The 21,890-nt window shown below is 41.9% G+C and overlaps 1 protein-coding gene and 1 long non-coding RNA gene across 4 annotated transcripts in view; one reads left to right on the top strand and one right to left on the bottom strand.

Annotated features, from left to right (window-relative positions):
* Positions 1-21,890, bottom strand: part of ARID5B (AT-rich interaction domain 5B) — a 117,046-nt gene that overhangs the window by 7,012 nt on the left and 88,144 nt on the right. For all 3 annotated transcript variants that reach the window (XM_027896453.1, XM_027896452.1, XM_027896454.1), the window contains 2 exons: positions 15,076-15,173; positions 2,833-3,031 (listed from right to left, as the gene is read on the bottom strand). In XM_027896453.1, the coding sequence (XP_027752254.1) occupies positions 2,833-3,031; positions 15,076-15,173 (297 nt within the window). The remainder of the gene's footprint in view (positions 1-2,832; positions 3,032-15,075; positions 15,174-21,890) is intronic.
* Positions 5,060-21,647, top strand: LOC114063887. The gene is made up of 3 exons (XR_003572636.1): positions 5,060-5,364; positions 18,542-18,661; positions 21,328-21,647. It is a non-coding gene; the product is annotated as an uncharacterized LOC114063887 (long non-coding RNA).

The raw sequence follows: 21,890 nt of genomic DNA, 5'->3' as shown, positions 1-21,890 counted from the left end.
GTCTGTTTGGTTGGCCTATTAGTTACAGTGTCTGTTAGTCATCCTAACTTCTTTTTAAACTCATAGCTGCCTTTTGCAGCCAAATACCATCATTAGGTCCTTTACAAAGTACCATCGCTAGTCTCTTGAGCTTATAAAATTACAGGAAAATACCAGACAGATGAGCAAAGCAAGGGGAAGAAAAAAAAAAGAGAGAACCATATTTAATAACTGTACATTCTGCTCTTTGTTTCTGTTAAGCAACACTTTGATTGAAGTTTCAGCTATTGTGAGGAAATGTGCAGTCTAAGGCTAATAGCATTTTGTCTGGTGTCTTGTTACACTGACAATGTCATTGTTATGGCAGGAAAACAGTGAAGAGCACAAAGGCAAATGCAACCCTAATAAATTGAAGTTGTATTTTTTCCCCACATATTTCTCATGGTGAGAGTTGAACACGCAATTGAGAGGACTGCGCACTTGTAACTAGATTACGCTTCTCCAGCTCACACCTAAGACCAGCTTTCAGGCCACATGCAGAAATGGTTTGAGCAGTGGCTTGGCTGGGGATGTGCCTACGTATCTTTGTGGTGGCTACAGAGGCTCCCTCCGAGCAATACACCATCACTGCTGAGCCTGACTGAGGGCTCAGGAACGGGGCTCCACTGCCAGGGGATGGCTGAGGTGAGAGAGACATACAACCTTCTGTCTGGCTCCAGAAGACCTGGATTTTGCTCCATCCAAAGGAGCTGAATGTCTCCTTCCTGCTAGCACTGTGAAGTAGCATATCCTGGGCATGGAGGCCTCCCTACGGCAGAGCACAGATGAGCTCTGCAGCCCTACACCCACCCCAGGTCAAAGCATCCACCCTGCACTGCTCAGGCTGCCTGTGACCACCTACCCACACAATGACCTGCATGGAGTCTGAGGTCCTTAATGGTTTACCCTGATTAAATATGGACAGGACATGTCTTCCACCCCAGTCAGGGAGGAGATACTAATTCTGCTACAAATGGTACCATTTTACAATAGGAAACTGCCATAATTGTACATTTTATTGTCTCGTCTAGGTTCCCTACATTTCCGATAAGCGCAGCTTAGGAACTCTTCCTGCAAACCACATAAAAATAACTGCAGTTTAAGCAGCAGGAAGTTTGAGATAGGGAACAACAAAAGCAAGGAAATTCAAAGTTAAGGCTGTTGCTCTGTTGCTGACTTGTTATGCTGGGCTTAGCAGCGGTGGTACAGATAATGTGTAATGCATCTTGCTGATCCAAGACCCCTCAATAAATAACCAGGCATGAAGGAATGACAGGGGAAGGGAGTGAAAGCCTTCACTTCACTTCTCTCCTCCTTGCTTTGGGCAATTTGTGTTGCAGCCTTCCAGTGACTGAAGCAGGTTTGTGCGCACTCTGTTCTCGATGTGTTTTTGGGGATTTTACCCCAATAGGGCTCTCTGTTTTAAAATTACAATGCAAGAGAAAACAAGAAGTCTCTCTGTGAAGTGCTCTTACATTAGATATTACAGGGGTTGTTGATCAAGGCCACCTAAAACACGAATTCTGCTTTGGATGGCAGATGCAATTGTCCTTGTAAGCACAACTTTCAGATGTAGTGGGACACGAAAACCAAAATTTTCTGTTCTCAAGACTGGGTACACGAAGTCTCAGAGGCATCTGTGTTTGCTGGTCCTGCATTGTTTTTTTAAAACAATGAAGAGGAGGACTGCTGGTAGCTGACTCAATACCAGTTTCCACAGAGGTTTAGAAACAGGACTTCTGTAGCTGCCAGACGGCAATGAAGTCAAAGGAGCAGCCATAGTCTGCCTGGTGCGTCATGGGTTTCGACATTCTTTAAATACTTACTTTCACTGCAACGCCTTGAAGGCTGCTGTCAACTGGCAGACTGAGACAAGAAAAGCAACATGTTTTGCAGGGGTTGTGTGTGAGGTGCTTCACCACCTCCTTCACATGGGGTGCAAGCAGGGCACAGGAGAGAGTGGGCAGGATGTGCAAAGTCCTTAAGTAATACTGGAGCAAAAACCCCATTGATTTTATATCACTTAACAACACTTGAAATTCACCCTTACTTGCAGAAAAATATGAATTCTACCATCTATCCTCCCCTGTGCTGTGAACGTACGATCTCTTCCATGAGGACTGTCCTATGCCTTCAAGTAATGTGGCTCTGTGTGGATATCTGTGCCTGCATGTGACAGAACAGGAACCTATCATGTCTGAATACGAACCTCAGCTGAAAGCCATGAGGGAAGTCAGTCTCAGTTAGGGCTTGGAAGGTGGTTCTCTCAAAATGTGACCTTTTAGTCTAAGAAGAATTTTAGCGTAACATAATAAAAATCCTGGGGAGTGATATGTTTTTTGACAGCCGTGCACACATCTGTGAGCACAGAAGGGCTGATCCAGAGGTTACCATTATAAAAATCAGCTGTGTCCAACAGCTACCACAGTATTATCAACAGTATTAGAGGTTCCTGCACCCTGTACTTAGCTTAGGAAATAACTGTGGTAGTTGTGTGGTTTCCCTTTGGCAGCTGCTGATCTTTTAGTGGTGGCCACTGTATAACACAATGAGCAGAAATGGTACTTGTTAGATCCAGCTCTTGGTCTTCTGCCATTACTGCTGTGCAATATGGAGCTCACTGACTGCCATTCGTAGCCCAGCAAAATCCCAGCGCAGACAGTACCATAAGAACTGAATTTCCATTGCTGAGCAAACTAACAGACCAAGTGGTTGGAATTCTCCAGTTTAAATGATGTATTTTATCATTGGATTTCATGTGATTAAAGCTGTGCATTTTTAATTGAAAAACTGAAAAGCAGGGAAGCAACCGACCTCAGATGCATCTTGGGGTTTCTGTGCATTATCTTTTTCCTTCTTGCTCTTTTGGTTTTCATTTTTGATGCGTTTTGTTCCAGACACTTTTGTTTTCGCTTCACCCTCCTGGGAACTGTTATCCTGTTTTCGAGGTTTCACTGGAGGCAGTGGCTTATCTTCCTCTCCTTTAATAAATCTTTCATATGGCAGGATTAATCTAGGGGATTAAGGAACAAATAATTGATCAGGTTTTGCCATTCTAGCAAAGAAAAAAAATGTATCTACTATAAGCAGTTTACTTAATAAATCCATTTTCTTCCATCCCACAAAAGCAACAGTTTAAACTCTACATCTATAAATCCAAGTATAAGAAATCAATTTATTTGGCAAGATTATCATGTGGCATAAATTCAGTGGAGTTGGAGTTGGTGTGGATCAGTTGTCAGTAACGCCGCAGTGGTTTGTGTGGCTACACCAATTTGTACCAGATGAGGATATGAACCACTATGTTTTAGATTGATTTAAAAAATAAATAAAAAAACTTCCACCATTTATTTTTGTTTTCCCTCCTTGCCCATAACAGCACACAGCAAATCCCAGGAAAACACCTACAAAGCCACAGCCAACTTGATAACAGCTATACAATTTCCAGGCTGGTGGTTCCCTTGAGTGCAAGGGTGAGTGCCAGGAATGTGGCAGAAGACGGGAGAGTTGGGCTGCAGGAACCCTACAATAGTGGGCACAGCACCAGCCATGCTGCCACCCGTGCAAGGCACCCATGCAGCGACAGCCACCATGCTCCCTGCCTTCAGCAGGGAGTCTTTTTTTAAGAGGAAAAGAGTTAAAAGCAAAGGAATTTTTCACTGTGGAACTGTCTGCCACAAAGTGCACGAAATCGCTTAAAAAAGCAAGGAAGAAACAAAAAATATCCTCCCCTTGAAAGCATCAAACACACCGAGTTTTAATCTATCTGTTTTCCCTTTGCAATTTTTGATCTGAAAGGAAAAATAACTGATATAATTAAAAGGGATGGATTGCATTACAATCTCAGTTTCAACTTCAGTGATTAAAGTTTTTATAATGCATTTTGGTATGATTAATGACTCACTGTGGGATTAATACAAGACTCAGACTTTAAAAATATGAACTTTAATACAGCAAACATAATTTGTTAAAAAAAAAAAAAAGACAAGTTGACTTTATGAAGAAAATGTACTTTGCTTATAAACAACATAAATCTGCTCAAATACCAGGAATCCTTAATTATCTTTAATCTAAGACTCCAAGGCAGAAACCTCTTTGGTTCAGATATTCGTTTGTTATCCTAGAATCAGTTTCTAAGCATGCAATTTTGATTTACATACTTAGATGTTCAAACACAGTTTGGGCTTAAGAGAGCAGAAATTAGATTGCTCGTGATCATAATATTTTACATTTTAATAAAATACAACATAAATTATGTTAAAATATAAACCTAATTTATGCTATATTAGAAACAAAATTCATTAACTGAGCATGCTCTGACATGGTATGTGCAAAGAGGCGTGAATAATACTTTCTAGCCCTGAATTTGGCAGGGCTCCAGTAATGAAGCTAAGCAGAGCCCACAGGGAATATTCATCTTCAGATCCCATTACAAACTGAGTTTAAACATGTTACAGCTGCTAAAACTGGAAACTGCTCCCTCTATGCAAACTTAGCAAAATAATACGTAGTTGCCAAATACCTGCTTCCCACTGTAATATTACAGTTAATGTTTATATAATAAAAAGCATAACTAAGCAGCAGAAGAAAAAAATAATCTTGTTCATACTTGAGGCTGCTACATTTCATTCGCAAAGTGCAAATATTGGTGAAAACACCGAATTCCTCCCCGCGCTGCACAAAGCACTTTGGACTTCACTTGAGGCAAGGTTGAGTTTCACACAGGGCAGCATCCAGGCCGCTCTGCCATGTGTTAAATATTTAAAATCGCTTTTAATAAAAACACATTTTATTATAATAATTGTTAGCACTGCGAGGGGAGTGTTTGACTTTGTTTTGTTTCCATGGGAACGCGTCGCCCATTAAAAATCTACATATTCCATCCATGAAGGTTTAAGACACTGTCCGGTGCCCCATGGGACACGAAGATGCTCCCAACCCACGGAGCGGGCCTTTCCCTGAAAGATGCCAAGTGATTAACCCCGTGGCTCCATCCGGGACGGGAGCAAGGCCCGGGCCGACACGATTAATCACTGCTCGCGTGCTCTCTGCCGAGCCTTGTAGGGTAATGCGGGACACAAACTCCTCCTCCTCCTGCTTCTGCACCTCACCAGAACTCATTAGCTTGGGCGCTAATTAGTTACCGTGGCTTAAATTTCCTTTTCTGATCTTAAGGGTTCATGTGGGAGTACAAGGTTTTCATTTTAGTTATTTTTCACTGAGCTCAGCAGTTGGCAGGCCGACAGCAGTAAAAATACATTTCACATCGCCGGTCAGCGGCCTGGAGCCAGCGGCAGGAAATCTGGAATTAAATGTTTCGTGTATCGGGGAGGCGGCATGACTAAGGTAAAACTGAGTCAAAACACAAGGATGGCTTGTTCTAGGATTTTCCCCTCCTCGCCTGAAAGGAGGGCCGGCGGGCTGCCGGCCCCTGTGGCCGAGGTGACTTCTGGGGGCGGCTGGCGAGGAGCCGGGCAGGAACGCGGGCTGCGAGACCCCGGGGAGCAGCACCGAGCCCAGCAACGCCAGCAATTGCCGCTTCACGTAGAGATTTCCGTCGGTTGCAATTTTCACTGAATGTTTTTTCAGTTATCCTGTCGTGGTACAACACAATTACCCACAGGATATGATCTTATCATTTGATTATTAGAAGTTTTTATAGCGCAGGAGTAATAAAGCTAATACAGCTCTCGGAACATGTAAGCAGCCGGCTCACATGCCATGAAAGCAGCCGGCTTAGCCAATTTAAGGTCAATATTGCCCAACACCGGAAGAATGCGATCTGCTCTTAGCCAAATAGTTTAGCAGAATGTGACATGTCTGAAACCAGCATGAGATTATTTTTTTTTTTTTTGGTCAAATATTTGCAGTGCAGGTAAGATTTAATCAATCTTTGCGCAAGGAGAGGTAAAGACAACGTCCAAAAAACTGGATCGAGGTAGTTCGAATGTATCGTACGTTGGAAACAACAACTGTGTTTTCCGTCGCTTTGAACTGTGGCTGTATTTCACGACGGGGGGAGGGAAGTATCAAAGTATTCATAAAAAAGGAAAGGAGGGGAAATATTTCGTGGTCTAAAGAATATTTACTTGTAAAGCCTGAGAGAAGACCAAAGAAAAGGGTCTTTATCATGATCAAGATTCCAATATTAAGATTAATAAAATGTATTATTTATAAGTCAATTAACATAAATAGAATATGTAAGCACTAGTGTATTAAAAAAATCTTTCCACAGGCAGCAGATTTTTAGCAGCATGAGGTTTTTTTTTTTTTTCCTGGAATAATACAAGAATAACATTTTCCAGCCAAGAGCAGAAACAGTAGGGGAGTCTTTGCTATCACAGGGCTTCTTATTAAATTCAGTCACTGTGAAAAGCCAGTCTTTTTCTTTTCTTTTTTTCTTTTTTTTTTTTTTTAAATAAAGACAACTTAAAATCAATACAAGTTAGATTAACAAATCAGTACTATACTAATCCTGATTTATTACAATCGGCAATATTAAGTTTAATCACGTATAAACTGCTACTCAAAAAAAGATTTTCTTCTAGTAAGTCCTGAATTAAATAATGGTGCAGTGTACTGAGTTTTTAGATCTGCATCATCTGATATTATGAAAAATTCAATGTACTTCTCTGCAGCAGATGTCAGAGGTCAGCAAATCTATTACAGTAATGTAAGTAATCTGGCTTTCTGCCAACCTTTTTTTAAAAAACACTGAAGCAGATAATTTTATATTTACAAATTCTAAAATCCTCCAGAGACTGAATCTCTTCCCCAACAAAAAGCAGAAACTTCACATTAGAGAAATGTATTTCACAGTATATCAAACATGTCTTCATCATTAGCATTTCATAAAAGGAAAAAAAAAGCCCTTAATCTTTATTAGTCAACATTTTTTTTTCCCAGCTACAGAACTAACAATACAAGATCTCATCTGAGCCAGTAACCACTACATGTATTGATTATGCAGAATGAATGACTTTTTTGGCCTGACTTTGCTTCACAGGACACATGAGAGCACATCTATTTATAGGCATGATAAAAAAAGTAGTTACAATAATGCAAAGGATCTGACCAGCCCAGAAAGAGGAAGGAAATTAAATGTTAAGGCTGCCAGTTTCCTCTTTAATTCTCCCTCCTGTGTATGGATATGACGGGGCTCTGGGGCCAGGGAGGAACCATATGCCCAGGACATACAGGGTGAAGGAGGGAAGGAGGCAGCTCAGCACAACCTCTACAATATTTTTTATATCTCTGTTTCAGTGTTTATTTTTGTTTTGTTTTTGGCAGAATAAAATATTCCAGCATGTCTCCCATCGACATCACTGTACTTTCTCAAGGGCTCCAAGTCCAACACAAAATAGCATGCAATGGAGTCTCTCGGCCACAAGAATAATCTTGGAAGGACTTAAAATACCAAAGCCCATTCCTTGGGAGATGTTGCCCCACTCGCATGCTTGGCCAGGTTAAGGAGGCTAATTGCAACAGGAATGGAAAAAGATTTAAATTTGCTCCACCAAATGAATTCAGCAACCAGTTAACCCATGGAACCCGTTGCCAATGGATATCTTGGGGCCAAGGGATTAGTGAGATTATGCAAGGATTAGATGTTAATGTAAATCATGAGAACATTAAGCTGTTAGAGCTTCAAAAATGCTGAAAAGGGACAGGCAATAGGACTCTTTATAGGTAGGAATTTGGGAAACGGCTTTCCTCCTGAGCACCTTAGGCCGCAGTGGCTCCAACTCCCTCCTCTGGAGTTGGGGGGCAAGACATCTGGTTTGTCTGGCTCCAGGAACGGCCATCGAGCCAGGGCATCTCTGGTAACAGCCCCTGTGGGGCAAAGGGGCTCCCATCAGTAACCTTGGCAAGAGAAACCCGAGTCGTGCCCCCTAGAAACTCAGGGGCAAAACTGAGCGGCAAAAATTCAGCTGTTTTAAGGGACCAGCAGGAATGCCTGACCTCTGATCCCAAGAGAAGTCTTGTCTTTTTTACCCTGATGCTTTTTTAAAGGATAAATCTTGGAGCGCTGCTGTCAGTGTAGACAAGGGAAACAAGCCACCTTCAACATCAATCAGTTGGTGGGGATAGCCAGGAGCAGGAGGCAGCTCTCCTGGACACCAGTGACAGACTCCCAGCAAAGAAGGGAAAAAAATAACCCAAAGTTTAAGATCTCAGCCTGTTTTCCAAAATGGACATATAAAATACATTGAGGAAATGAAGCAGTGTGTTCCTCAAGTCTGATTTCCCTGGATTGCATTGTACAATGGAGGGGTTATGAAAGCAAGCCTCACGTGCTTTTGTGCAGAACACAATAGCAATGGCTTGATTTGCATTCGTCTGAAGTACAAAACTGGCATGTATTTTATCAGCGAAGACAAAATATGTTTGAGTTCAATTTTCTTTCCAAAGAACTTTCCTTCCTTAAAGAAATGGCTCTTTCATCCTTTCATCAACAACTTTCCTCACAGCCCACTGGGAGTGCTGGTGGGTAATGAGAATGGCTCACTGCTGAAAGGTGGGAACTGCGCTGCTGTAAGAGAATTCAAAGACACTTTGTTTAAAGTAAACTGGAAATTAGTGACATTACAAACACAGCTGTTGATTTAGCTGCACAGCCAGTTCGAGGGAAGCTCAGGCACTCCTGATCCTAGGGCTCAGCAGGGGGAGATGAACAACCCCAGCCTTTTGTTTTTGGTGCAGATTTACTGCATGTGAAAGACTAAAAGCAAGGGTGATGGGCACAGAGTGGCTTCCCCACGTCACTCTACCAAAACTGCTACAAGCCTCTGTTTTGTCCACAGTCACCATTTCTGCATCAAAAGGCAGACATGCATTTTCTTTGGTAGGTTCAGAGAGTCCCTGCAATGCTTGGTCTCTGTGCTCAGGACAGGCTGACAGATGCCATTTTGTACTGCTTGTGGGGTGCAGCTCTCCTGGAGAGACCCCAGAATCCTGCTGACCCTGCCTTGGGAGCTCTGAAGTCACATCTCCATTGCTCAAAGCCAAACAAGCCAGGGCAAACCATGTCGTGTTAGCAAAATCCTGAAGTACAAGGCAAGAGATTCCCAGCAGCCTTGGGGAATCCAAGGGGAAAGATCCTACTCTGCATCGCTGGTGCTGCTCCTGCAAAGGAGAATGGCACGCTTCCCACTGTGCAGCCCTCTCCTGGGGCAAATCAGCTCCCAGCAGCTTGACTTGTGTCAAGCCTGTCCTTACTCCTGGATTTCCAGAAATGACCAACTGACCGACTCCAAGCCCTCACCTTGGTGATTGGGAGTGCTGGGACCCAAAAAGCAGTGGGTGGCACATGGCATGCCACTACTCCGCTGGGGCAAACTCCTGGGTGGAAGGAAGGATGTAGCTGGGAAAACAACTCCCCGGCAGGAGAGAGATCATCTGTTTCCAGGCACTAAAAGGCAATGCCCGACTGTCCAGCTCTTTGCACCCAAGGACTCACGCTCACTCCAGTGCTGGCCAGTAAGTCTCTGAGGCTGAAACCCCAGAAATTTTGAAAAAAAAATGCGTGTTCTCAGATGTTTTGAATGGACAGCTAAGGATCTGTTTTAATGGTAAACAATTACATTCCTCTGTCATCTGATACATTTTAAATTTTGGGGAGGGGGGAAGCTTTCTGAATTTTCAATAGTTCCTTTGTTAAAGCATCTGTTACTCACATAATTGAAAAGATGTTTGTTCAGTGGTATGCTTGAGAGTACAGTTATTTAATCTTAATGATAAAGCCCTGAGGGCAGAAAATCATAAGTAGAAACCTCTTGTTATTTATCAAAAAGAAAAAAAAAACAAACTAAAAACCTAGGAAAAGAAAGAGAGAGAACTGAGACACCTCATCTATCTTCAGGCTTAAATTCGTGCTTGATGGAAAACTATTGAGACAATTTGCAACTTGTGAAGTTTTCTGGGAGTCTGGGACTAGCTGAAGTGTGAGGGGGGCAGGGAAGTGGGGTGAAGACAAAAATAAAACAACCAGAAAAAAACCTGTTGCTTGGCAAGTTTTTTTTTTGGGTCAAACAAAGAGCTAGTTGTAGTTTACAGCATGACATAACATTTGATTAATTTTTGCCTGAGGATGTTTTCACACTTAACAGTGTAAATCAAACCCTTCTATTAATTACAACGTGTATTAAAAGATAACCATAAGCAATTTCATGTAGATGCTACACTAGCCTCCTGCTTTTATTTCCCCTCTAAAGCTTGGCTGCTATTTCTTACAAAACTCCACTGAAATTCTTACACGTTACCAAAGTTATCCAAATGCTTTAACAAAACTGAACAGCATTTGCATGGAACACAGGGCTCTCTTGCATATTGAATTACTGCACAATATCCTTAGGGTAGACAGAGTTTACGGCTGTTAAAGAGAAACCATGTAAAGGACCTACCTTGTGTTTCTGATAATATATAATATTTATGCAAGTGATTTAGAAAGAAAAATGTCAGACTGGGCTCTGAACTGCACAAGACGCTGTATCTCCTGGGGTTTAGTCCCCTGGTAAGGGGCAGAAGTGCAGCGTGCTCTGCAAGTGCTCAGGGGTCACACTCACGAGAATAAAACCCTGCACAAGTCAGTGTCCAAAGCACGGGCATGGCCACCCTGCCCCACTGTAAAGAACCACAACCCATCTCACCTATCTGTTCCTCCTCAAGTTCCCGGTGGTTGTGGCTCTGCAGAACGCTCTCCCACACATCTGCCTGAATTTGATGAGAGCACAAGGCCTAAAAAATCCCTCTCCACCTGGGTTTGGCCAGGAGGCAGTGGTTTTACGAGTGCGACTCGTGAGGGCCAGGATATGAGACACTGTTGAGGAGCAGGACACGGCCCATGGGGGTCTCTGGGTCCATTCTTGCTGGAGACCCCAAGGGAGCCCAGCTTCCCACAGCACCCAAAGAGGTCAGGAAGCGGTCCATGGGACCATCCAGCTGCCTGCTATGACACCTTCCAACACAGACATATCTGTCCACCAAAGAAGCCGAGGAGAGTCACTGCATGCCACTGCACACGACAATTCCCCAGCCCACGTGTGTTTGTGCACAGCTCGTGCACAGGGCTTGCTCTGGAAGAAACCAAGATGTATCGCTGCCAGACTTGGAGACAGAAAAAAGCCCCAACAGGCAATTGCCAGTATTTTTGTTTTGTTCAATTCGTTTTATTGGGAACTTTATATACCTTGCAAAATAGTAGGTTGTTTTTTTTCGTTTGGGGTTTTTTTGGGTGGGGTTTTTTTTTTGGGGGGTGGTGGTGTAATATTTATGAAAAATCCCTAACAACAACGTCATCAGCACTGCAGAAACACAGCCGATTGCTCATGCCAGAAAATTAAAGCTGCCGATCATGTGTTCTGTGTAAAAGCGAAAAGAAACCTCAAACCCTGCATGTGAAAACCACATCTGCTTTATTAGGGGAAGACAGCACAGAGAAGAGCGCTTCGCAGAAAAGTAGCCGTTTGTGAGTATTTCTTGATAAGAGAGAGAGATGTAGGGTACTGACAAGGGCTGCAAGAGTTTCACAGGAACAGCTAAAACCAACCACACACTCCTCTGGTTTTCTGGGATCGTGCAAGGTAAGTGCATTAAAGGAGCACAAATGAAGAAAGTAACAACCAAAACAACAACAACAACTCATAAGCTCTGTACAGCCCAAGTCGTGCACAGAGCACAGCCCCACGATGGGAAAACATTAATGCTTTTTATATTGGTAATCATCTGTAACATGAGCAATTAAGTACAGTACTAATGGACTATAGCCAAGAGCCTGGTACTAATATTAAAAACTGACAGAGATGAATAGGTTTGGAAGGAAAACTAGGCTGACAAAGACATTTTTATGAAGTGCTTGGGCCTATTTGAATAACCCAATCAGAGGCAGGTCCAGACCAGCCATGCCTACAGTGACAATAACGCATTCACTGGCATTATGCGATGCCTGCTATGCTTTAAATAAAAACACCCATTGCTTCAACTCAGAAACCTGCACTTTCATTATTATACTCATTAATAAAACAAAAGTTGTCTAACTAATATACAAATAACACTTACTGAAACACTGGCAGCCTTGCCTTGTTTTAAAATGAAACCAGTTACTGGAAACACAAACCATATTATATGATAAATGAATCGGCCGAAAATGCACACAAAAACCTTTCTTTCCCTTTTACCAGGGAAACAAAGCAAACACTGCCCCAAGTGAAGCACTCTGCCTACCTATAGAGCATCAGCAGCTACTGCCACAAGCCCTACTGCAAACAGGGGGATGCAGAGCAATACATTCCCCATAGCCTTTAAATCTGGCTTTGTTTCAGCTTTTGGCATCCTTGGTACCATGAGTCTGCAGCAACATGGTGGCTTTGTAGAGGTTATAAACACCTTTAGACAAAACCAGTATTTCTTCATGGGATTTGCTAGACAGAGAGACAATTCTGCCCTCTCCAATTGTTGTGGTTTGTGTTTGGTTTGTTTGTTTGTTTGTTTGTTGTTGATGTTCGTTTTTTTCTCTCTCTTTTTGCCCTTTGAAGTTGTTTGTAAAATTTGACCTTTCAAAGGGAAACCTGGAGAGGGCAGGAAGGTGGGATGCAGTGCCTGAATTGGGACATATGTGCAATTCCATTCCTCAGCATCCTAAGGATGGCACTGACAGTGGCTGCCACCCAAACAGCCTTGATACGCTAAAGCCAGTGCAAACAGGAGTTTCTCTGCCACCTTGGAGAAGAGCTGGCTAACACAACATGGACTGCCTTGAGATGGAGCTGTAGAGATGAATGGAAAGGCTAAGTCAAACAGTACCAGGGTCAGTGAAGTCGGGGAACTGCCTATTCTGCCTCCAGTAAGCAAGGAAAGGCCAGTGGGATTCAAAAAGGAAAAATCATGAGGTTTGTTCAGCATTTACTTTCCAGCTTAATTCAATTTCCAGTTTAGCTTTACAGTTCACCATCAAGTTTGAAAATGTGTGTGTGTCCTGAATCATGAGCGTGTGTTCCTGCACTGCAGTTCTAGTTTTAGATTAAATGTCATCTGAGCACTTTGGCTATAAATGAGCATTACATTTACAGGTGCTGTAGTTAGAATTACCAGCTGAAACAAACCATGACAATTTCATTTACTTTTCTCCAAGTCTGAGGCTTAATACAGTTTTCCTGTGGTGGAAAAAAAGCATCTAACAGTAGAAAATTAGAGACTGAATGAGTCACTGAGGTTTTTTGTATACGTGTTTTGGTTTTTCAGACCAAATTTGGTAAAGCACGTTTTAGGTAAGCTCAGGGCTAACTTAAAAATCCTACAAGACTTTTTTCTCCAAATGCCATCTTTTGACAGCCTCCCAGAGCCCTGGAAAATAGGTGCTGCCTCATATGAGATGTAATCCAGAACTACACGATAGGCTGCCATCCAAGAACTCAGATTTGAGCTCTCTGGTGTACTAAGACCAACATAACCATAAACTAAAAGACTCTCTCCTCAGATTGGCTCAAGGCAAGCAGAACTGCTTTTGGATAGCCTGGAAAGCATGAAACACTGTCAGGAAAGCAGAAGAGAGAGACAAGGGTTCATGAAGTATTTGTAAATGGCTCATTTATTTTTCCGCAACTCCAAGAGATGTGTGCTCTCGGTGACTCCAGGATTTCAACACGGAGCTCAGCAACGCTCACTCCCTCTGCAACCTAAACCCGCTGAGACCTAATGCTTCTGTGTGCCTGGGTCTCCTCTGTCAAACAACATCCTCCAAAGCACATCTGGTGAGGGAAGAGCCAGACTGCCAGTTGGAAACTCATCAGCTGGCTTGGGTGCAAGAGAAAGCCCTGAGACTCTCAGGGTTGAAATGATGGAGGGGAAGAGCTGAAATCCCCCCAATCTGATGAGTCAATAAAACAATCTATAACATTTGTCTGCAGCACGAGGGCAGGGAAAAGCCCCGCCTGACACGCACAGCAACTCACTCAGTTTGCTCTGGTGCTTGGCTCAATCTCCAGAAAGCTTCTAACTTTTATAGTGGCATTCATTGCATGCAACTCCTTTGTGCACCCAAGCCCTTCTGTTGGAGGTGTCTCCTACTGTAAATGAGCACAATCAATTCCACCCCCTCCATGAGGATGGCAATGTGTCCCTTGGAGAGGCCAACACAGAAGGCACTAAAATGCAGAGCAAAACTGCCCAATGAACACAGCTCAGCCGTGATGCTTTCTGCACAGGCAAGTACAATCTCTTCCTGACCCCAGCAAAGCAACTTGTTTATGCCCAGGAACAAGAGACTGGACTTTCCTTATCTGAGCCTAAAATTGCTGAGCTTTTATTTGCATTTGCTTGTCTAAGGAAAAAAAACAAAAACAGAAGAAAGAAAAAGAAAGAACAAAGATAAAAGAAAAAAAAAGAAAGAAAAAAAAAAAAAGAGAGTTGTTTCTAAAAACCATACCAAACCAAAACAACATTCCAGCTCCAGCATTTTATTCAATGCGTGCTGGCTTCACAAGCCCTGGAAGTTATTATCTACATGGGAAGAATAAGAAATCAACAGTTCTGACCAGCAACAATGGCTGCAGAGAAAGAGTGTTTGGCAGCAGCTCGCAGGCAGGGAGGAGGGATGGAATGCAATGAAGAAGAGGAATGCAACGCTCGGCATGACCTACAACATTAACAGCACCCTGCATTGTGGGCCACCCCATTATTTTGATCACAACCACAATTTGCTTAATTGGTATTCCTAAAAAAACAACAGAAGACAAGTGTTTGCATCAATTAGCTGTCGTTTCTTATTTTTACTTGAATATGTTTTGCTCCTTTTTTCAGCTTCTTCTACTGGAAAGCTGTTGCAAAAATTAAGATATATACCAAAGAAAAATCAGATCCTTGTTTTATTTATTTAGTCACTGGAGACAGACACTCTGGTTTAAATTACAATGGATTATCTGACTAAACTGTTTGGGGAATATTTACTATATCTTTAAGAAGCCTCTCTCCCTTTTTCTCTAATTCTTTATAAAACGCTTTGAAGGCTTTCCAAATTAATTTTTTCATTATTAAACAAGCATTTCAGATTTGTTATCTTACCTTTCATAATGTCTGCGAGTACATGTAGCAGCACTTGTGCTTCCAGGGTTACCACCTAATTCATCATAAATATGTTTCCATTGTCGACGGGCTGTTATCTGTAAAAATGGCAATGGAAAATTTAATCTTGCATCTTTATAGATTCTACAGTGTTTGAGTTCACAACAACAAATGCATGTATGACACTTTCAGAACAGCATGTACTACAAGCACTATAAAAGCCCCTACAAAATATACAGAGTGCACAGAGCCTTGGGTGCCTTTTTTTTTTTTTTTTTTTTTGGTAAGTTAGCACTGTATCTATTTTCTTTTGCTCTAAAATGGAGTGATCTGACTGATTCATTATCAAGTCACAGGCAATACGGACTCACAAAAGAGAATTTCAATCAATACAGGGTCATTAACCATCAGAAGTTATGCAGACAAATCCCACGGTGAATTATGAAAATGAAGCCCAAACCATACTCAGCACAAATAACGATTACATAGTTATTTTAACTGAATTAGAGAAAATAAATCTGCTGCAAAACCCAGATCCACCACAGAATTCTGAAAATCCACAAAAGCATAGTCCGTAACTCTGTATGTTACAAGCTGTTTATTTTTATCCATTTATGTCAGTAAAATATATAGATCAAATACTAATGAAATCTTAACGTACTCCAATGTTAATATTTGAGCTATGTACTTTATTGGACCATACTGATGAAAATAAACATCTTGTAACATACTGAGTTGCATACCATGGTTCTGTTTTTTTGTACAGAAATTAGGATTATACAGAATAACAGATGGAAGACCTGGCAAAAGGATTGTTTCTGAATACCACTTCATTATTTTATATATTCCGCTGTATTTAAAACAGGAAGAAAAACAGGAATAGGACAAGCACAACAGATCAACCTCTTTTGCCTGCAGCTCATAAAGAAGGCCGGTGGAAAACTGTAGGGGCAATTTGGGGAGAATTTTGTCATTTTCTGTGGAATGCTGTGGATTTAATATATTCAGCCCTGGAGGCTTCTTCGGAGTTACCCACAGAGCAGTCAATGGCGTTTACTGAGGAGCTAAAGGCAGCAATCAGAAGAAAACAAATATTACAACTTGCAATCTGAGGCCTGTAATTTTAATCTAAACAAGAGGAGATAGCTACCATCATCAGATAGTACAGGGTAAGAGGTGTTTCTTTTTTTGCTCAATACAAAAGGAAAATCCTTCCTTTGCAGAAATTATTCTCCAGAGCCAAAAGCAGGGCTGGAGACTTATCATTTGATAATGTTACAATTTCTTCAAATTTACTGTTTGCAGAGTTTTCCACAAAACAGCAGCACTGTCAAGTCACTATTAGGACCTGAGCATAGTTTGCATCTATAGATACTTGGGAAAAAAAAAGTATTTTATCTTAAACCTTATTTAAAACTACATGAAATTATTTCATTCACTAATTTTATTTTCTGTCTTTTGTAGCAAACCCTAAAACCACAGGCACAAGGACTCAAGCAATTCAAGGATAAAATCTGCACAAATAAATTATTTAAATACAAATCAAACACTCATCTGAAGAGAAGGTTCATCTTAAGTCTATTTGGTTTAAGTTCCTACTCTGTCTCCTCCCCAGGCTACCCACACTTCTACTTATTACTACTAAAGGACTTGAAGAACCAGAGTCCTAATGAGCCATAAAGAACATCACATCCTGAGAATATGAATGGATGCTCTTTATGCAACCCAAGAGGCCAAGTGAGAGTTGGACCAAGTACCCTGCTGTGGAGGAACACTTGGATGGGAAGCTACCTCTGGTCCTGCCTCCCACATTCCACTAGTCCCCTCAGGACAGGCAGAGGACAGAGGCACGGCCAGACAGCCACCTAGCCTGCCTTCTTTTAGCTCCCCAAAAATTAGAGATCCCCTGAGGACTGTTGCAAGTGGCTTTATATTAAATCAAGACTCTGGCAGGCTCACAGATGAGGGGAACAAAGGTGCACAAAGCCAATCTGGGGTCTGTGCTCTGGCCCTCTGACAAGCACAGCCTGGCTGGCTTGCAAGGCTGTGGGCCAGGACCTGATGCCTTGGCTAAGAACAGGGATTGCTGTGCAGAAGCTTTAAACAAAAGCCAAGGATTAGTTAGCAAGACTACTACTGCAAGTCCCCTTTTTAAACATCCTAATGTGACTAAGAAGCATGGTCTCCATTTTCAAAGGGAAAATGTTAACTTTAGAGCCTTGGTCTCGTTTACCATGAGCTGACTCAAGAGTTGATACTCACGCTGGAACACCAGTAAACATAAACGACTTTAAGGGGAAAAGGGAATCCCTTTGAAATCCCACGATCATTGCTGGTGTCTCTTTCCTCTATGCTGCTTAGAATAATAGTATTTTCGCAAAGATTTGCCCAGCTTTATCCAGTTCTACCTCTGCAATGGACTAAAGCTGGTTGGCAATTAGCAGAACTGTGCACTCCCACATACAGAGCTAAGTTTAAATTTGACATTCCCTGAAACAACTGTTATTCTAACAAAGCCTGGGGTTGAATTTTCTCCTGCTCTGGAAAGTTTATTTTTTATGCTTAATAAACTTCAAAGGACTAAAGGAACTGATTAATTACACCCTTAATCTGAACAAAATGCTGCACTGAGGAAACTTCACTGTTGTCATACAGGGCAGCTCTGCTCAAGCTGGATGCCCATGCTGACCACATCCAAATTGAGGACTGCTTTCCTTTCTCTTACAAGTTGCTCCCAGACACCTCAGTGACCAAGAACTTCCTGAGGAGGGTAATGCTCTACAATGCTTTGCTTACAGTTGTGGTTCCTACCAAAACTGTCTGCCTTTGCTGTTTTAATTTTCCAATTTGTTTATCCCTACTCCTAACCAGTATATACATCTCTCCCAGTGCCTGCCATGCTTCTAGAAGTGCAGGATGCTCCAAGTTGACCCATTAATCAAGGCAATTGCACAGGTCCCTCCTGCAATTTAGTCCAACCTACAGCTTCACAATCCTAGAGCTGGGCCCACTGGGAGTCAGCATCTTTGAAAACCCCTGTGACACCTTTCCCAACCAGCAGAAATTGGATGCTTAAGGTCTTTGGCACTGCAATCTCAGCTCCCAGTTCCCTTCCTCCTGAAAGGATTCTTGCTTTTCCCTCTGCAAACACAATAAGGGATTTTCTGGTCATGGTACATGATGTTCATGATGAGCTCTCTTCAAAACACAGCCCTGGGTATTAGCTCTGCATGAAACAAACCCAGGTAGCTTTGCATTCCACTGATATATCAGTTTCTTTGGGCCTGCCCAGACACAGGACTGCTGTGTGTGTCAATCGTTAGTTTTTAAAAACTAAAGCACTTTACTGTTGCTTCCAAGAGGCAGCAGCGAAATGGCATCCCACTGACCTTTGGCAAAATCTAAGTTGCTACACACTGAAGGTTAAGCTCCACCTAATTTTCTTTTTACCCTTTATCTTTCCAAGACATCTCCTGGTAGAGTCCATTCAGCAGCACAGCCTTCTGCAAACATGCCAAGGCACTCCTTTTATGTTGGCTCTAAAGAAAAATTGCTACTTCATGACTTGCCAAGGACAACTCTTTAGGTAAGTCCTGGAAGCTTCCCATCTATGAATATCTGCACCTTTCACTCACTTGACTAAGGGTGACAGAATTCCAGGCAATGGCTGTTAAATGCCACTGCAGCTGAGCCCCTTTGAACGTTTTGTATTTCATCCAGTGATTTGGGGACATTTTAAACCATTCATACTGAGAAGGTCTGCTATAGAGAGAGTTTTCCAAGGCACTCTCCTATTATTAGTAACAAAGATGCTCGTTTCACAAATCTTTGTTTAAGAGAAACATGATTCCACCTACTCCAAAGAGACAGCTTCATCTGTTAAGGACTTAAACGAATTTGTATGGGTTGCTATTTTTATTAAGCCTGTATTACGTCCAACAAGAAGTACAGGGGAGTGTGGTATTACACAGTTACAGATGACAACCAGCTAAGAATCAGTAATCAAACGGGAGAGAAATTACTCTTATGAGTACTCTGACTGGAGAACCCTTAAATATGACACATAATCATGACTTGATGCTATTAGATATCCTGTATGTATATGCCACATGTAAAAGGTAATGCTCTCTGTCAAGCCTCACTGGATCCATTCCAGCCCCTGATACAGGACAATAATGGAAAGCCAGCTCAGAAAGTTGTTCTCTGCATCTCAAATCCAATCCCTGGCTGTTCTCAGTCACTTTTAGATCCTTATCCAAACAGGACTGGACTCAAAGGTCTTGCACCGTTCTGTGAATCTGTGAAGAAGCTGGAAAACACTGCACATCACCTCTGCTTGTTTCTCAAAAATGTTTCTTAAACCCCACTGAAACATCTATATATGGACAAGGTGGACAGGGCAGTGGAAATGGGCTGACTATCATTGTTCTGTCAAACACAAGTTTGCAAATGCTTTAACTGGGAAGGTTTCTACTCTTACCAATAAAAAACTAGTTATCTGACCACTCTAAGTTTCCATATGTTATTTTAATCAATCTTTTATCTGTTTCCTGTTCGTAAAATGACTGTCACATGCTAAAGTCAAATATCTACTTTTAAATATTCTTTTCTTTACAATACTTTTAAGACAAAAGACCTATTTCTGTCTCAATGCACAAACCAGACATTTTAAACTGTGACATTTTAAACCAAGTTAAAGATGGTGAAGCCCTTATAACAGACAAATGGTTTGTTCAAGCCAGATGGAAGGATCCATGAAGATAAACGTGCATTAATTAGGGCAGGTTTGAGAAAGCCTTTGCTCTTCTCCTCACTGATAGATGGTAGCACTGTGTGTGAGTGGTGGATTGTGGTCATTACTGAATTACAGCACTCACTTGAAATTTCTGCATCTAAGCAGACCTGCCTAAGATCCTAGAACTGATACTGAGGTACATGTCACCCCAGTCCTCCGCTGCCTTATGAAAAATGAAACACAAATCAAACATAAAAGCCTTTCAGCAGTGCTCACTATGATAAAATATATACAAATGAATGCAGCTTGGCAAAGTCAATGAATATCAACTGGCCATAAAATAATAAAAACCAAGGTGTGCACAGGTCAAAGTATTGCAACAGCTATCAACTTAATAGGAAATTCAAAGCAAAGGCAGATCCATATTGAGGATGAGACTGTTAACAGACGAGAATGAGGTCATGAAACCTCATGCTCCATACACAACTTAAATTGCATCACAGCAGTCCTCCCAACTTCAGCTCACCTGCCAAGAGCACAGACGCCACTCACATCACAAAAACGGGATCAGGTCCATTATTTCAGCCAGAGTCACTCTCCAAACAAAGTTGGGCTCACAGGTATGTCAGAGGGTGTGAGTTACGCTTGCCTTGCCATTTACTGACCAGCAAGCAATTGCTTAGTTTACTCTCTACAAAGAATAAGCACCACTGGTACATTTTCATCAAAGGTGACAAATGTCCCTAAACAACAAGGGTAGATTGAAGCTACTCTGGATGACATTAACACATATGTGATCCTTCCCTCTGATTCTCTCACATTTCTGCTTTGGTTGGCAGACCTGGCTCTCTGGCCCTGGCCTTGTGTTCACAAACTCTCCATCCTATTCCTGCTCTGCCCCAGGCACAGGGGTTCACCTGCTCCAGCATCCCTAAATCCATCCCTCTCCCCCTGGCACTAAAACTCAGGTCTCTCCAGCAAGCCAGCACTTTGGCATCCCTGTTTCTATACTCTGTCCCACCATGCAGACCCAAAATATTGCTGTGAAAATCGCTCGTCTCCCTGGACGAGCACCCTGGACACACAACTCTCCTTTCAATCTCCCTCCCAGCCTTCCCTAGCGCTCTGCATCAAATTCCAGATTTTAGCCCTCATTTTCCTTGTGCTTTACAACTCATGGCAATTCTGGTAATTGCTGTAATGATCTATCTATGGCAGCTATTCATTCATACATACCCATGAGCACGCCTACACACACCCCTGTACATCAGCATGGTATGTGCTGATTAATGAAAGATAGAAGAACAATAAAAGCCAAATCAAGCATATATTTTTTTTAAGAATGTTATATTTCATGTTTCACAAAATCCCAGGCACACCCATGCTAACCAGCCCAGGCTGCTGATGCACAGAACAATCTGCTTTATTGTATGGAAGGAGAACAGTGAGTTTTGCATTTTGGTTCGAACGACTTTCAGTTTCTTGATAGTGCATTTCTTCCTGTCATTTCTCTACAGCACAGATATGTCCCAGATTACTTCGTAAACAAAGCAAAAATAATTTCTTTCATCCAACTGCGGCAGGAACTGAACAACTTAATCTGATCATTGTGTGCAAAGAAAATATTTCCAATGACGACATCTTCCTATGTCAATTGTTTTTTTATTACAGATGTCATCTCGACGTGCCACATTAATGCAGCTCTTTCTTCTCATTTCAAGATTTTAATCTAAGTTTGTTGCTCTAATATTTTATTGGTTCAAAATACATGCTGTAAAATCCGTGGCCATCAAATTTTCCTGTGAGCTAAAAATAAACTGCTCTTGTCAGATATGGTTAACTGATAAAAAGTGTCAGAGACTTTTCTGAATTACTTTGATAACTTCCTGTTTACGTGGTACTGACCCTTGTCTAATAAAGATCTTTTACACTTGGAATAAGAGAAGATTCTGCAGCATACTCTTCCTTAATGGACAATGCTGATTACTTTTGAAAGCCTTTAATACATTTCCCATATTAGACATGAACAGATGTCAGGGATGTTGCCAAGTGAAATTTCTTTTATGCAATCTTGGCTTGT

This window comes from Empidonax traillii, unplaced genomic scaffold (assembly GCF_003031625.1).
Source record: "Empidonax traillii isolate 1590-97213 ecotype Southwest subspecies unplaced genomic scaffold, ASM303162v1 scaffold498:size1131258, whole genome shotgun sequence".
Taxonomy (NCBI): Eukaryota; Metazoa; Chordata; class Aves; order Passeriformes; family Tyrannidae; genus Empidonax; species Empidonax traillii.
The sequence above is the reverse complement of the archived record's forward strand: the minus strand, read 5'-3'. Positions and strand labels throughout refer to the sequence as shown.